The sequence below is a fragment of the Stylophora pistillata genome, chromosome 4 (genome assembly GCF_964205215.1).
Source record: "Stylophora pistillata chromosome 4, jaStyPist1.2, whole genome shotgun sequence".
In the NCBI taxonomy this organism is placed as follows: domain Eukaryota; kingdom Metazoa; phylum Cnidaria; class Anthozoa; order Scleractinia; family Pocilloporidae; genus Stylophora; species Stylophora pistillata.
Genome location: NC_142522.1, coordinates 8,014,176 through 8,030,835, shown reverse-complemented (window position 1 = coordinate 8,030,835; position 16,660 = coordinate 8,014,176). Strand labels below are relative to the sequence as shown.

General features: G+C 40.5%; 3 protein-coding genes across 5 annotated transcripts in view; 1 reads left to right on the top strand and 2 right to left on the bottom strand.

Annotated features, from left to right (window-relative positions):
* Nucleotides 1-67: 67 nt before the first annotated feature.
* Nucleotides 68-3,339, top strand: LOC111346115 (adhesion G protein-coupled receptor B1-like). 2 transcript variants are annotated; one of them, XM_088757039.1, is made up of 4 exons: nucleotides 68-211; nucleotides 929-1,226; nucleotides 2,336-2,518; nucleotides 2,619-3,339. In XM_088757039.1, exons 2-4 carry the CDS (start codon nucleotides 965-967, stop codon nucleotides 2,906-2,908), a joined length of 735 nt encoding a protein of 244 aa, XP_088613165.1. In that variant the 5' UTR covers nucleotides 68-211; nucleotides 929-964; the 3' UTR covers nucleotides 2,909-3,339. The 2 variants fall into 2 exon arrangements, with proteins under 2 accessions (XP_088613165.1, XP_022809147.1); XM_022953412.2 differs by having other exon boundaries at nucleotides 120-1,226.
* Nucleotides 3,340-3,450: 111 nt separating this feature from the next.
* LOC111346111 (chloride channel protein C) overlaps nucleotides 3,451-16,660 on the bottom strand; it is a 23,015-nt gene continuing 9,805 nt past the window's right edge. Inside the window, exons 14-26 of one of the 2 annotated variants that reach the window (XM_088757034.1) lie at nucleotides 16,398-16,479; nucleotides 16,010-16,099; nucleotides 15,351-15,421; nucleotides 14,812-14,912; nucleotides 14,404-14,573; nucleotides 13,639-13,690; nucleotides 12,933-13,057; nucleotides 6,892-6,997; nucleotides 6,291-6,386; nucleotides 5,755-5,843; nucleotides 5,489-5,518; nucleotides 4,885-5,030; nucleotides 3,451-4,596 (exon numbers count right to left, since the gene is read on the bottom strand). In XM_088757034.1, coding sequence (XP_088613160.1) covers nucleotides 4,886-5,030; nucleotides 5,489-5,518; nucleotides 5,755-5,843; nucleotides 6,291-6,386; nucleotides 6,892-6,997; nucleotides 12,933-13,057; nucleotides 13,639-13,690; nucleotides 14,404-14,573; nucleotides 14,812-14,912; nucleotides 15,351-15,421; nucleotides 16,010-16,099; nucleotides 16,398-16,479 — 1,157 coding nt within the window. In that variant the 3' untranslated portion in view covers nucleotides 3,451-4,596; nucleotide 4,885. The remainder of the gene's footprint in view (nucleotides 4,597-4,884; nucleotides 5,031-5,488; nucleotides 5,519-5,754; nucleotides 5,844-6,290; nucleotides 6,387-6,891; nucleotides 6,998-12,932; nucleotides 13,058-13,638; nucleotides 13,691-14,403; nucleotides 14,574-14,811; nucleotides 14,913-15,350; nucleotides 15,422-16,009; nucleotides 16,100-16,397; nucleotides 16,480-16,660) is intronic. The other variant, XM_088757035.1, reaches the window with a different exon arrangement.
* Nucleotides 8,230-10,019, bottom strand: LOC111346112 (lysosome membrane protein 2-like). The gene has a single exon (XM_022953406.2). It carries the CDS (start codon nucleotides 10,017-10,019, stop codon nucleotides 8,475-8,477), a length of 1,545 nt encoding a protein of 514 aa, XP_022809141.2. The 3' UTR covers nucleotides 8,230-8,474.

Sequence of the window (16,660 nt, the reverse complement as noted above, 5' to 3'; positions counted from 1 at the left end):
ACTTGAGAAACGTTTTATGTGATTACTTATTTAACATACAGGCTTAAACATGTAAGATAAAGCGAATCCTGTTTTTTGTGGTATAGACGCATGAATGACGCACCCAACGTAACTGCTCACGATAACCCGCTGTATTTCTGTCAAAAATGTTTCTCTGCAGGTACGTAGTCTCGTACAGAAAACTCCTTTTCCCAACTGTTTCGTCAAGAGGGTAAGATATCTGCCTTATTTCTATTCGTTTCCGAGCTTTCAACTTTTTGTTCTTGCATTTTGGTGAACCAAAGTACTAGTTCGTTTCATGCATGAAAACGCAGACGAGAAGCTACATATTATCAACTCATCTTAAACTCGCCCCTAAGTCAAAAGAATAACACATACGGTATGTTGAGGCGTGTTTAAACCTTATACTCTGACTTCCTCCATATCTCAGTTCCCTCGAGAAGGGACAGAGACTGGGAACGAACTAAGATGTCTTTGGAAGCCGATAAAGATATTTTGCATTACAAATGTCGAATTCTCTCATCTTTTGCTCCTACACTTAAAAAAAAGTCTTAATGTTTTGATTTAAACATGCATAATTCTAAGTATCGACTGTTTCCTTTCAAGAGAGGTATATTAATTACATTTCAGTTAATCTTTTGTGGATTGATCAAATGTTTTGGATATGAAATTCAGCGTAAATGACATTTCTGATATAAAATGATAAGTGTTTAATCACGACAAAGACAATAAAAAACATTACAACTCGATTTGAGGAAGTAATAAAAACAGATTAAACAAATCACGAGTTGAAATCACACGTAGTGTCACTTACCTTTCCCATTCTCAAACAAATCGTTTGGGCCTGTAAAACTACACTATGGTTTCCCAACTTTCTTTGATTATATCACTGGTTTTCATGTTATATCTTTGCCATTTTCGTGTCGAGGCGAATTCTCGACCATTTCAAAAGCGATCATGTTGGATGTGTGATGCACCGCGATGCGACAAGTGCGTGACAAGTCAGTGGACCTCATGGAATCAGTGTTCAGCTCCGTGCGGGTTAAACGGCTATCAGTCAAGAAGTAGGGTCGTGCATCAGCCGTCATCATGTGGTGTTCGATCATGTCCACATTTATCAGTAAAGGAGTGGCGACCATGCAACCGTTGGTGTCAAAATGGCGGGACCCCCGCTCGATGGGGCTGCCATTGTCCGCTCAACTACATCGGTGACTGCTGCGAAGCAGGTCAGCTCACCATAACTTTAAGTTCAGTTACATAACGCTAGATTCTTTTGAAACCCAACTTTCTTTTTCTCCCCAAACAAATTGGTTCAAATTGAATCTTTATCTCTTGATGATTAGTAAGTTTGTTGTTATTCCAACATTCGATTCGCTACATGTTCATTATCGGTAGCATGCCTTACTCTCAAGTAAGCCAGCGCAGACAAATTAAGAAGTGTTAAGAATAATAAAAGATCCACTTCAATCGCATCACTCAATTCTGAGAAACTTGACTGCAGAGAAAAGCTAGCTTTTAAGCGCGAATCTACGGCATTACAATGAGAGAACCACAAAAGCAGATCAATCCACTTTTTTTTGCGCTGATTTAATGAAAAAAAAATTTCGTTCCCACATTTTTTAGTCAAAAATTGGGTGGAACGATTTTAACTTTATTGAATTGTCAGGATGTCTTACTTTGTAACTTGTTATTTATATTATTCCTCTACAAAAAAAAGCCTTGGGTGAAGATGATGATCAATATTTAGACCTAACAATGACATGTAAAATTACGTTGCAAAATTATACTTGTCTAAGAGAACTCCACCTTATAAAAGTAAGGAAATTATGAAATTATCAGTAACATTAATGTAATTCAAAACACACATCTGCTTCTCAAGATACTGTCACACTTTTTTGTAAACAATCCACGGTCTTGAGAAATGAATCTAGCTTCACCGTTTCGTGCTAACTGTATGCAACAAATAATACAAAAATGGTTTGAATCCGGGTCAGGAGTGAAAATTGCTCGTGTGGTCTGATTGTCCTTGTGAGAGTAGTTCCGGAAAAGATTGTTGCTGGTAGCAACGACTGACGTTTGGACAGCCCTGACCGGAGGTCATCATAGTAGAGTCTGTTTAGTAAGACAACCCATCAACCTTTTAACGCCCGCCAAAATATTCAAAAAGGGAAAAGCCCTGGGAACGAGGCTGACAACCCATCTTCCACCTTTGACTTTATGAGGTGCAATAAGTTTCCATTTTGATACCCATCTCAGTTTACTAGAGGACATATGAGATTCTACGCTGTACATTATTATCATTATTTATCAAAATCGCTCTTTTTAATTTTTTCAGCATACTTAGGATGGAGCGGATGGGGAGACTGGGACCAATGTAGTAAGACATGTGGTGGTTCTGGTGTTCAAAAGCGCATGCGTGTGTGTGTTGGCTTGCTACCGATTAACTCTTCCACTTGTGACAGCGTGTGCCCAGGGCCGAATCTTGAAACAAAAGAATGCGGCACTCACGAATGTCCAGGTTTGCGAATTGAAGATTTATTTAAAAGAGGCTATGGAGCTTATTAACATACGAATTTCACATCAGTTAACTTATTGATTTGGTACAATTTCCTTTTCAGTTGAGTACAATTCACTTGGTTGTTATAGAGATAGTACTCCCCACGCCCTCCCGTTGCTCCTAAAAAGCTTTCGAAATAATATCGATTGGAATGACATGACGAAAGTCGTTCTAGCATGTGCAGAGATCGCCAAGGGGCGTGGTCTTGCCATATTTGGAATACAGTTTTACGGAGAATGTTGGAGTGGACTGGACGCTGAAAACACGTACAATAAGTACGGACCATCGGAAAAATGTTGGAATGGAGTAGGGGAGAAAGGAACCTACTATGTGTACAAATTACGAGAGTAAAAGCTCCCATTTTTTTCGAAATTAAGGAGTAAAAGATAGAATTTATGTTCGTTAAGAATAGGTGGTGACACTTTATAGAATTAAATACTCCTAAATTACGAACAAAACTGCGTTATCGTCTTAAATTCCCCGCAAATGAAAACCCCTGACCATGAAATATCCCTGAAAACCGACAACTTGTGGGGCACCCATACACTATCACTCTCTCCACTGTGCATTGTCGCTTCCAAAGTAATTGCTAACATTCTCACACGCTGGTTTTAGACTGAGGTCCTTATGCATCATTCGAAAGTAAAATACAAGACAGTCATGGGGTGGGAGGGGAGAGCTGAATACAGAGTAACGTTCACAGCTGTCACCATGGACCAAACATTTGAGAAGGAACCATACAAGTCTGCAGCATTCACCAGAGATTGTTTATCACATCAGAATCTCCGGAGCATCACCGAGAGCTCCGACGACGATTTTCCAAAAGCTTTCAAACATATTTTGCATCGTAATTATGCAATCAAAATTCTGAACATCATACAGTAAGCAACTGCTCCCTAAATATTTCTATTAATCTATTTGCTTTATCTATAATAATTCCAGATATTTTTTCTGGTATGAACGTTGAAGCTACATAAATTTTTGTTCTTGCTTGATCTAAATATACAACCGATGAATACATTAAAAATGATTGATTCTGTTCAATCTGAAAAAAATTATTAAAAATTAGCTCCTTTTATAATCCTCTTTTCCTTCTACTTTTCATTTCTCGAGTGTCAATTAATCTATTACTAAAAATTTTCTAGCTATGGTCGAGCCATGAAGTTGAATACATGATGATATTATAAACTTTTCCAGTCAGTCTCCAAAAGATACTTTTGTCCTGGCAATTTTTCATGATTTGTACAAAAATATGATTGTAAAAATTTCAGACTTAAGAATAAAGAAAATCAAAATATTCTATCTCAAATTTAATCTATTTGTTTAAATTGTTGACTAAAGCTATTTCAAGCTTCGTCCACAAGTTGAACCACCTTACGACTAAAGAGCAGATGGTACCTTCGAAAGGAAAAAGCACAAGAACAATGCGGTCCTCTTTTCGTTAAACCAATCAGAGAAGACGATATATTGATCACTTACGGGCGTGTGAACTGTGTCATTGGAAAAACAAACTGCTTAAGGGGCCGACCATTTAACTCTCGAAGGGTGGGGTGGGTGATTTTGAAAAAAAATTTCCTGCAAGCGCTTGTTGGAAGAAAAAAAATTGCATGCAGCCCAAATGTAACAGAAGAAAAAGGGCATTTAGAACGGAAAAAATATCCTGCACAGCAGATTGCTAGAAAAAAAACTTCTTGATGACCAGAAATCACCCACCCCCATCCCCCTCAAAAGTTAAATGGCCGGCCCCTAAGTAAATGTAGCTTCAGCTTACTCTATCTCCTCTCTTATTTACCAGGCTAATTTGCGCGAAGGCTCAGGATCTTTGGAAAAAAAAAAAAGTCCACTGTTGCATTCATCAAGCGATCCAATGGAAACCAGGCCGATGATAGATGCGAGGTTCCTCTGAGAAAACAGTGTCATTAATATTCCTCAAGAACAGGTTTCCAAATTTGATTAGCTTAACTTTCCTTCACAGAGTTATCGCAGTGAAAAACTTCCAAGGAGAATATACTTGTATCATTAGAATGCTTGTCGATTGACTGTGAGGCAAAACCGAAAACGAAATAATAGCAACAACCAATCAGACACAAATAAAAATATCACACGTTGCCGCTAAAAAAATCTGGGCGAAAACGAGACAACTGCCTGGGGCGCAAGTAAAACGCAAGTGATCAAGTCACGATCCATTTTTTTTTTAAGGGGGCGCCAGTTCTAGGACCAATTACCGAGCAAAGTAAAGCTAGCTGAGTACTTCTTGTGTAGGTCAATGCAAACTTTACCAAACGCGAAATGTCATATCGGTTTACCAGAAATCAAACGGAATTCACCTTAGGCCTCCACGCTAGGCCGGTGCCCTGATGACGAGCTCGTTGACTGCATTTCTTGGGCCTCGTGTGAGTTGTGAAGACACTTGTGAATTCGTTCCTCCATTTGGAATCCCATAAGGTCTTTACGTGTAATTATTCCCCGCACCCTAGGACAAGATAACCAATTACAAAAACTTAGATAAACTTCAAGGCGGAGGCACCATAATGGAGCCATAGAGAAACAAAGAGGACCGACGATGGAAAAGATCGAAAGAGAATGAAAGTAACGAACTCTTACAGTTCAATGTTTTTTTATTACGATGCATAGGAGGCGGTGATGTGTCTTAGGGAAAATGTATTGAAAGGACGTGTTGGAACCAATTTGTGTGCTGGAAAAACAGAGATAAAGGGAAAACAACTCAAAAATAAAGAAAAAGCCAACATGTAATAAAATTGCGGTACCTTGTTTAACGCGGAACGCTAGACGAAATTCATTTGACATTAAAAAAAAACTGACAGAAAAATCTCTACATCTGATTTAACAAAATGTTAAAAAAAATGGTTTTGTTGATGATAGTCATACTGCTAAAATGAAAAGCAATTAGTTTTATAGTTTATGACAAACCTATTCCTTTTATCCACAACCGTCAAATGCCTGTTAAAAAATATGAGAATATGAACTTGGAGGGAATTCATACACAATTAATCCAAGGTAGTTTTTCAACCTGAAATATGGTTAGTGCTCTCTAATTTATCAAGTGTGGTGGGGGGGGGGGGGGAGGGATGGGGAGAGGAGGAGGGAGCTCATTGACTCCAGAGTTTCCAAGCGGTGGAGTAATGAATGAACTCGTCATCTTTGTTGAAATATTTCAGCTCTAGATGACCACATACCTCAGCCCTAAAGTTCGGAATATAATGTACGTTCGGTGAAGAGAGAACGTCTCCTGAACAGTGGGGGCCGAGTGGTTCACATACGGAGACTGTAATTAATAAAAACAGAAAGTAACACGGTCAGAGTCAGGTTAGTCGTAATTACGAAACGATCGCCCATTACGGCTAGAGGTTATCTCGGTATTCATAGCATGAAGCCTCTGAGTCTATTGAAGCTTTCCCTTGGCTGTATGCAATCTCCATCTGGTGTAAAACCCAAAACCAAGACTCAACAATTTGCCAGTACCCACTGACACTCCTAAATTGAGGAAGACACTGTGATTGAGATTAAAAGCTAAGAGCAGGAAAAACCCGTCAAATGCCTTTCGTCTTTCGAAAACGTTAACTTACGAGGGAATGAAAAGAAGCCCTGGTGAAAGTGACGAAATTCGTTAGGTAATCACGCGACATCTTACTATAGCTAGGAGTAAGAACACACGTCAAAATGTCCTTCATAAATCTGAATGGTTGATAACCCAGTTAAAGGAGTTACGTACCAGATCAATGTACATTTCTTGGAAACGCGACTCTCCGGCGTAACGCTCCAACTGGGCATTTAGTCTTTCAGCATCAGGGTAATATCCTTGGTGCATCTACAAAGGCATGGCGAAAAGAAATTCATTGGAAACACTACGTTAGAAAGAAAGTTAGATGTGTACAAACTTATCTTACAGAGTTGTGACATGTATATTTGATAGTTCTTATCAGTTAATAAACGATTAACGAAAAAAAGTGTCACTCGTTTGATCGCAAATTTCAGACAACGAAAAAAATTAGTCATTCCCCCACCCACCCCCTCCCCCCTCCACCGCGAGGAATCGAACCCCTGACCTTTGGATTCTGCTCCAGTGCGCTACTGTATTCGACTACGAAGCTAAAAAATCTCTCACCATTGCTGATCCTGGCAGCATGCAGAACGCTTATTATATGTGCATGTAGCTTATGGCCCAACTCGTAATTAATTTGTCTGTGGCTCGGTGGAAAAGCACCCGAACACGAAATCAATTTGACTCGTTGTGGGGGACACAGTGTAGTTAACTTATTTTATCGCCGTACAACTGGTACTGATGTGTTTTATCTGCATTTTTGAAAGTTTACCTGGCAGTAATCCAACCTGTTCGTGTGAAGCTCTTCTTCTGGAAGTGATAAATTTTCGCGGGAGGAAAAGATGTCTTCTCGAGACAAAAGTACCACGATTTCGTTCCTGAAAGACAATAAAATTTTTTTAACTCAATTTGCCACAAATGCAAAATGCCCTGCAGTAAAAAGCTACCTTCGTGCCAAAGAGCTCCAAGATCCCGTGTAGACTTCGCTGCGGGGGTTTATATAGACTACGAGCAGTCACTCTTTTTCGTCGAAATCTGCCGCGTTCATAAAAAAAATTTCTTAAAAAAAAAAAAAAAAATCAGCGTTAGCGACGCCCGACTCCTGAAGCTCTCGCGGTGCGTTAATCAAAAACAGAGGTTCCCGCGGCGCGCTAGCGTCAATATTTTTCATATAATTTTTTTTCGACTCGCGCGGCGGATTTCGCCGAAAAGGAAGGAACTGCTTGTAGACTGGGTTTATAGGCTATCGCCGGTTCACTCTTTCAATCCCACGATTTAAACTTTGTGGACAGTGCCAACAGAAGTTACATGCCAATCACTCTCTGGGCAAAGGAACATCGTTATAAGATCAGCACTTCATCCAAGGCGTTATCAAAGTGCTTTTGCTCTTCGTGTTGTTGATGGGGTTGCTTGTCTTCGCCGTTGAGAGACAAAACAGCAACTAATTAATCGTGACGTAAGAGGTTTACTTTATATTACAATGTTACAATACTTATTTATTTTAATATTCATGGTTATTTGTGTAAAAGAGAGTTTATAAGACCCTTGGGATGTATTTAGAACCACTGTCAGTAGCTTTAACAAATTTTTCACGCTTTCACTGCACACAAGCCGCCCATTTTATGACACACAAAACGAATGACGATTGTGAATAATATTTGACGAGTGGAGAGTTAAGTTGCACACTCTAGGCTCGCTTTCTAGCTTTCACGCTGTCATTTCATACGCTTTACGATCGGTAATGAGTCAAACTTATGAATCCGTCAAAGATTTATTCCACCTACTGGATAACCAAGCCATTTTTTGTGGTGAAAGAACAATTTATTAGTCTCCATCACAACCGTTCTTTGGGATATGACGCAACGGCTTTTCAGGAAACCGCTGTGTGACATTCCTTCGGAAGGTTACGAAAGAGACTAGCAACCTATCGGTCACGCAGACGATCGATAAATCAGGCAGTCAGCCAGTCAATTGGATGTGTTGGTCATCACCCCCACCCCCCTTAAAGTAACATTTAACAAATACAAGGAGCTGGAGTGTGAACAAGAATGTTACAGGAAATTTTAGAGGGGGAGGGTATGGAAACAACAACTGACAAGCGGAAAGGAAATGCATCAAAACCAACATTTGGTAGTAATTTAATCTCCGAGTGTCTCACAACTAAGAGCAGATGGAAAAAGTCGAAAGTGCAAGTTGGAAGGGGACTAGGGTAGGCCGTGAGGGAGATTCTCTCCCCATGCACGCCCCCCCCCCCCCTTAAAGGCAATAAGAAAAGTTTAAAAACACGCGATTGTCAGTTCTCACAGAGATAAGTGAAAATTAGTAACGAAATCATTCGGTGTCATCTATTGCAGTTTATTTACTTGAAGTAACAAGTGGCTCTGTTTCGCTGTTTACGCTTGATAATCCACGAATTACATGTTTATAACCTTTCCATTTGTTAGATAAAATGCAACAAATGGCCACCAAAACTTCGATAGTTCCAATGCAAATCAACGTTACAGAGACGAAAGGGACAGCTTTCATGGTAATCAGGACACTCTTCAATTTGTGCGCAGACGACGCATCCACTGTCACAGTGTTATTAAAATACATTATGGGTAAGATCACCTCCTTGACACCGGCCATTTGCACCAGGAATTTCACATGTTCAATATTCAAGTTGAGTTGAAGCCGCAAACTCAGGTGAAGAAGAAGGCCAAAATTTGGTTCAATGTCAAAGACAGTGCCATGTTCTTCTTTGACTGGGTTCAGGCCTTCTACATTATTGACAAGAGAGGGATCACCTTGATAGAAATGCGGTTGAGACGCCACAATGGCTGGAACGGAACTGGCAGAGGGGCCTTTGCAAACACTTGCATCGAGAATGCCACTTGGGAAACATCCGTTGGGACAGAAGCCTGTGTTGGCCGGGTTCACGCTTGCGTTCTGCCACAGTTCCTCCGGGTACGTAAACCTTAATGTGTTCACACTGTGTATTTTTGTGTGAGAATCGAAAACAAAGCTCATGGACCTGCAGAGTTGTACGTAAAACGCATAGAGAATGTCTTCTGTACTGGTCTGAGGAGGAAATTGCATGCCATCGCTTCCATTCAGCATGTTTGCCCAAGGAGAGTTCCACAAACCTACATCAGATCTCCCCTTCCATTGAGTCCAAACTGCAGCACGGCTGATATCTGACGCTCCAGTGTAAGTGGTTGTGACACCATCGTAAGTATTATTCTCCATCATTCGGAATTTCGGATCAATATCAGGAATGAAAGACAAATGATATTTGCGCTTAAGGTCAGCAAAATACTCAAACACAGGATCTTTGTAACCCCAGAGTAACTCTTCCACTGTGTTTACCCTGAAGAAGTCTTCCTTGAAATGAGCGAAAATCATGCTGAATATCAAAGATGCACCGGGGTACTTTTTGGAAACTTGGGAAAGAATAACAAGCGGTATGTTTGGGAGCGTGACATTATCAGTGCGAGGATCACATGAAGAACAGGAGCTATCGACATCGAATACATACTTGGTAAATTTGTTATAGGATACAGTACTATTGCTATTCCATGTAATGTTTTCCTTGGTCTGGTATACTCTGTAACTATATGGTCCTTTCTGACTGACACAAGGACGGCTTCCCTGCTTCATTTCCATCGGATTCTCCACATTGAACACAAAGAACTGCATCAGAACCGGGACAGTTGGTGACCTCCATTGCGGGTAAATAGGGGAGCTCGGTTTAATAACAAGCTTCGAGTCAATAATGGAATGTATCCACGCAACAGCCTTGCAGAGACACACGGTGCCAAGGACGATTAACAACACACCGGATATTAACAGGAAAATTATTTTTTTCTTCGTTTTAAAACAGCTTCTATCAGTTTTTGTCGTCGCTGTCGTTTGGAACATGCCTTAAGCCAAGTTTTCTCAAACGATTAAAACAAATTGGTTTTCTTTTCTTCTTCTTCGCTGTCTAGACGTCAAAGGAACCCTTCGCGGCAGAGTCAATTATTGCAATTTAAATTATTTCGCACGCAATCGATGCACTCCTTCAAATTCTCTCCAACTTTCACATAAGGCGATAATTATTGCTTTTTTTCTTTCTACAGATCTCCTTGAGATCGTTCCGAGCGCAAAGTACAGCAAAACCAGCGGTGATAGGGACGGATTACGGTCAGCTGTCTCCGCACGCGTGGGCTTGAACTTGCAATCACTTGATAAACATTATGCCAGGCAATCCAAAGTCTTAAAGTGTGCGTGGTTTACAATTTAAAAACTCGGACAAGACCACGGTATGTCTCCATAGGAACCAACATTAAATGAAGATGGTACAATCGTCGCGACGCGAAGCACAGCATAAAATCTAAACCCCACACAGAGTAAAAATAATACACAGACCATGCAGAAACAATAGACAGTGGGTCAAAAGCGCGACCCCACTTGCAACATATCAGTATAAATTGTTACACACGGCATACAAATGAGATGATACGTTACAACATGTGTTCGGTAATTGTTTTATAGTTGCGCTGGTCCCAGCAATAGTTCCCCTGGTCTAGGCATACAAAATGTCGTTGAATTATTTTTAAGATTAATGGTGAAATACACGCCAAAGTGTGACCACTGCATCATTCCAATAACGGTTTAGTTTGCTAAGTATGCAGTCGAAAAACATAGATGAGTATGAATCGTTTTTCAAGGTCAGTAAAAAAAGCGGCTTCCAATATTTGATCTTAAAAGGATCCCACAATCAGCATATTGACGTTCAGAGGGCAGCAAACTTGATTTCAAGTATTGCTATTTATGTAATTTCCTTACACTTGGTTTGTTCGTGCCTCTAGACTTTTGCACGTTACCGGATTTTTTTAACTCGATGGAGCTTTGTCACAAATCTCTTAGCCATCACTTATCACCACAGGTTTCCTAAATTAAAAGCTCACAGCGTGAGGGTCAAACATTGCGTGATTGAACAAAAGATGAGCTGAGTAGTCAGATTTGGATGTAGGTTTTCTCTGTCACAATTTAATGAAATAAATACATTTTGCTCCGCGAATGATAAAGAAGTAGCCGTTGTAATATGATCCTCGAAGGTGAGTTTTAAATAAAGATATTGCAGAGAAGAAGTCTAAAAAAAAATTCAGGCTTCGACAGAGGTCAAACCCGTCCCTCCCAGGGTAGTGAGTTACTAGGCCTTATCTTGAGAGCGAAGCAAATTTAATCCGTTCTATGTCTCTCTCTTACGGACCTATTTTAAAAAACGCGTCGAGGGAAAGTGAAGCAAGAATTCTACACCCTGGATCATCTCAACCAGACTCTGTACCAGAAGTACAGAGGAAGCATCTGTCCTTCTAGAGGTGTGGATAAATCAGATATACATCTGTCATTGCTCCAGGGTGGTCTGCGCTGATTGTGTGATTGCGAAGGTGAGGAGTGCTAACGCGTCAAAGGTCAATACACGCCCCGTCTCGTCCCGATCTCTTCTCGTCAAATCTTTTTTGTCCAAAGCTTTAGCACCACGGGATCGGTCGTCACAGTAACATTTACCTGTTCTCCCTTAGCTCCTAAGGCTCTGTAGTATAATAATGACCCTCCCTCACTGTCAGTTTTTCTATAGTTTCCCCCCCCTTTTACACTCTGTTAGCGACGAGTGAGCCCCTCCCTTCCCCCCTAAAAACTATGTGATTCCCCAAAACTCCTCCGACCCCTCCCCCAGCGATAAGCAATGGCTAGTCCCCAAATCGAGAAGGAAAAAGTCTGATGGCAGAGAATTTTGTTTTTCAGAAATATTTGTGCCAAACTTAAAAATGTCCTACAATGTACAATCAGTACAGCCTCTTCTTTTGCATTAATTTTACTTCACTGTAAGGAACTTCTGGAGAGAGGTAACTAACGTTATGCAGTTCAAAAATGAAATCGTGAAAGTCTTCTCAGTAAAGCAAAAATGTTCCATAATTATCAATTAGTATAATTTCAGAGCTGAGCAAAGAGTTTCCAGCAATCTGATTGGTCGAGCGGTTCCTTATATGACGCTTTATAAACCGCTCCATGCGGTTTATATAAAATGTTATAATAAAATATTAATAAATGTTACTAAAGTATTATGATTTTAGACATTTCTCTGTTGTTCAGCCAGCTCTGAAATTCTACTAAAACAATTATTCGCCTCAGGTTCGGTGAATATTGTCGAATAATTCCCTCGACTTCGTCTCGGGGATTATTCGACGATATTCATCTCGCCTTCGGCGAATAATTGTTAAATAGAAAGTTCTGTAGACTTGTTCGTAGCACACGCATCATACAAAAGACTAGTTGTTCTTCCCTCGTTCCCTGTCCACGTCATATCTCTCATCCAATGGCTGCGCGACGCCGGGATAAATTTTCACCGATTTTTTATCAACTCTTCAATCGTATTTCGCTGGGAAAGAGGGTCTACACGAAGTCTTTACGGTAGCTATCCAACGCTTTCGAGTGGTATACCATGAGACGTCCTACAAATCACTTGTATTTTCTCGGTACACAGGAGCCTTACTGCTCTTTCTCACCGTTAAAGGGAACACTTCCACGATATCCCATATGTGTATATGTGGTAACAAAAACATAGTTTGTCGACCCCTCTTCGTCATAGCCTAGTCAAACATTTCAACTGTTTAGGTCTTGAATTAGGTAAGTTTTGTTTCACCCTCAGTAGGGGGGCCTGGAAAATGGCTGGAAAGAAGTTTTTCGTGGTCGCATTTCTCGCAGGTCTCAAAATAGGAAGGGGAACTATCTTACTTTGATCTGAGATATGAAAGGTTTTAGTAAAAATGACCCGGTGATATTTACCTGGATATCAGTCCAGAGAACACCTCATGGTCTGCGTCTGTCTTGGTGACCACAGGATACCCACCATGAGGTGTGTCTAACAACAAATGGGTGAGGCGAGACACGGATTCCACTTTGTGTACAACCTTACATACACGAGAGAATACAGACGTCAACATTACAAAGGACCGTCCCCTTTGGTTCAAGATGATAAGTGCCACTAATATTTTGTCAATCAAAGGTCCTTGGATTTAGAATCTGACAAACAAGTAAGCTGCATTCTACCCCAGTAAATCTGGCAAAACTACTTTTCTATTTCGCGTACGAATTTAAAAAATTTTATACTTATGTATGGTATATGAAATGAATCATATTTTCGACTAATGGATGTAATGGCAGAGTGAATGGCGGACAATCTAGAGCATTGCAGAAAAAGAAGTCAGAAAACAAAAAAACATGATTTCATATTGATTATTTACGATCAAATTCCTTTACGGGGAAGGAAAAGCGCGATCAATTTGCCTCGCTTCCAACATTGGCCGGTCTTCGTTGTTCAGTTCGCTGTAGCACCACCCAAAAGGTGTCTGAGAAGCGCCGGTTCGAACCCCGTCAAAGCCTATTTATTTTTTTCACACTGTAGTTTCTGTCACAACATTGACTGCAGTTAACCTGTGAAGATCACTTCGTCACTTGCAACATTCTAAACGGTAGATATAAGTCTACTTACTATTGCAGGAGAGAACATGGCATCGCCAGCTCGAAACAACTCTAAGTTTATCCTAAAAACAAGAAGAAAATATTGATAGAGTGAATTTCATAACTGAAAAAGATTGTGTACAATCTAGGATTGTGCTGGCGTTGCTCCAATACACTGTGTGTTTGGTCTAGAAAACTCGCACACAGACTTAAAACCAATCTCGCTTTGGCCACTCGCTTTCTTCCGCATTTGACGCCCAAACTTTGCACCTTTCGCGCGCTTTGCCGCTGTCCCGGCGCTTTCCCACGCTTTGCCAAAGCGCGGGAAAGTGCAGGTGACCAAATCGTATCTTCCATCCGATTGGTTGAAGTAGTGGAACGAGTTTTCTGGACCGATTGCAGATCGTGGGCGCTTTCCATTCAACAAAAATCACCGGTTCAAAATCTCGGAACTTTAGCCGGCCGAATGGAACGCGTCCTTTTCGATAATTCGGGAAATTCCATTAAAGAGGGTGCACTCAAAACGTATTCCTAAATTTTCGAAAAATTTTCCCAGAAGTTTTAACGTTCCATTCAATTTCGGACCGGAATTTTCGTAATTTTTGGTCGAATGGAAAGCGCCCCATATTCCTAAATTTTCGAAAACTTATCCGGAACTTTTCCGTTCCATTCGATTTCGGACCGGAAATCTCGAAAATTTTGTTGAATGGAAGGCGCCCTGTGTTATTGCAAGACCAATGCAATTCGGAATTACTTTGACTCAACTGAAAATTGCGTTTAAATATTTGCCACTTACGCTTTGGATCCCTCGTGAAGAATTACAGGCTCAGAGTCGAGAAAGGGAATGCACTTCAACTCCAACAGAGCATGGTACAACGGATGAGTAGCAAAGTCTCCTACCCACTTAGCTACCATGATGGCGACCATGATCGGTAACAAAAACTGAATGTCATTTGTGATCTCCATCTGGGAAAGAGGGACAAGTAGGGAATAGACAAGTAACACACAAATTACAGAAGACTACAATAGATATGAAATATTTTCCGAAACTCAAAACCGTGAGAGATCTGTAACTTAAACCGATAACCAGGTTGATTCCTATACCAACACCCCTAAAAAATTACAGGCCATACTTCACTCAGTAGCTCTGATGTCCAGTACTGATTGCTAAAAAGATTTCCTGCTACTAGTATCACCCACTTACCATAATCACTGTTAATGACATGGTCAGTCTTGATACACCGCCAAAAAATGACGCTGCTCCGATGAGAGCAAAAGCTCCTGGGTCCATCCACGCCCAGTAACCTGAAACGTAATGTCCCAAAAAGTTCAAAAAACATGCACGGCGTAGCCACGAAATAGAGGCTGTGGACACACGCAAGCAGACGCACTCATTTGGTAAACAGGCTACATCAAGCAATTTTGAGACTATTGTTTTCCTTCAGAGAGGAAGTGTCAAAATACTAATGCTTGCAGGAAGATGTGCATCATTTTCTCATGAGTTGGAGACAAAGGAAAATCTGAATCGCTAATGAGGAATAGAAACTCGAACCTTTGGATTTCGCTGTCTGATGGAGCAACAGAAAACTAGTGGATAAGTTAAACTTTATACTAGGTTCGTATGAACTATGGTTAGCAGAGATTAATGAACACCAAAGAGGCAAGAACAAGGCAAAAACGCATGCGGATGGTTATGCGGTTCAAGACGCAAAAAGAAGACCTTAGTTTCTCGTATTGACACACCTGTAGAGTGGAAACCGAACATATCTACCATGGCTCTTCCAATAATACGGCCATATGTTCCACCTATGAACCTGAAAACCAGAATCGATGAATCAACAACTTTATCTAAGTGTCCAAGTCTTCTAGCTAGCCACAAGTAGCTCACAATAGGGGACACTAAGGACAAGGACAAGACGTTTTATTTTATTCCATTTTTTCTCTCTTTATTTTTATTCTTTTTCCCATGATTCTTTACTGTGAATTAAAATACAACAGGCACCCGTAGGAAAACTATGGAAGAAAAAAATCCCAGGGGGGGGGGGACCCTGTACGTCTTGTAGCCCCTTGCTTTCCTTTAGCGCCGAGTTTTCGTCTCCGCTATCCTGACAAAATAAGCTGGAAATCATGACTGTTCTGTTCACTTTATGATACGTGTGTTGGTCTCAAAAAGACGCATGCCACCCTCTCGGCCAATCAGATCCATGACAAAGACCATGACTACGTATCTCGTACTTTCCCGCACTACAGGTCAGTTTGCTCATTCTTTTTTCTGAGCTCTCATTGGCTTGTCAAGACTTTTTCTGTTGTTTTGATTGGCCAGTGTGGTCACTTTGGTTTTAGTTAACCGCACTCAATCTACATACCCTCTAGTCTAATTTATTAAGGATATAAATACTTACAACATAGGCACAACTAATCCACTTGAAATGGCAGTGCCAGCCGACCAACACGCGAGCAAAAAATAAATAACCAACACAGAGCAGAGAGACCTGAGAAGAGAGAAGAAAAATACTGTCGTCTTTCCGCTTCAAGCTTTTCTAAATATCTCCCTCCTTCTCGATGATGATTGACACTTTTCAACTAGAAGTTAAATAAACATAGCTTTTAGGGTCTTTTTGAACAACAGAATTATAAATTATTAAGTATCTCATGATTGTTTTCAGACTATAAATCCGCCAACAGTTTACCCCGGCTTGAACAAACGTGTTCCTCCTACACATCACAGGTTTACCTTAATTCTCTTTAAAAGGAAGTGGTAGTTGGGATCATTTACATGAAGATACGTACGCATATCCAAGTTCGTACGCTGTGTCTCTTGAAAACAAATGATGAATGGCTTTCTCTCCCGTCACAAATAACAATGTAGCCACTAAATTGAAAAAATCAATACAATAAGTAAAAGGGCTGAAAGAACTATTCACAGATCAGCTGTTTAAGGCAAACTAAACTGAAAGCAAATCGAAACTAATAGAGCAATGTCCAATCGAGTGTCGAAAGTACTCCTATATTGCAATTGTTTTACTTCACTCGATGATTGGTCCAGAAAACGC

Excerpts from the sequence above, each read along its gene's own strand:
- LOC111346112 (XM_022953406.2), bottom strand. The coding sequence starts at position 10,019 with ATGTTCCAAACGACAGCGACGACAAAAACTGATAGAAGCTGTTTTAAA.
- LOC111346115 (XM_022953412.2), top strand. The coding sequence starts at position 860 with ATGGTTTCCCAACTTTCTTTGATTATATCACTGGTTTTCATGTTATAT. Across the intron at positions 1,227-2,335 it reads CGGTGACTGCTGCGAAGCAG|CATACTTAGGATGGAGCGGA; the intron begins GTCAGCTCACCA and ends TAATTTTTTCAG. Across the intron at positions 2,519-2,618 it reads CGGCACTCACGAATGTCCAG|TTGAGTACAATTCACTTGGT; the intron begins GTTTGCGAATTG and ends TTTCCTTTTCAG.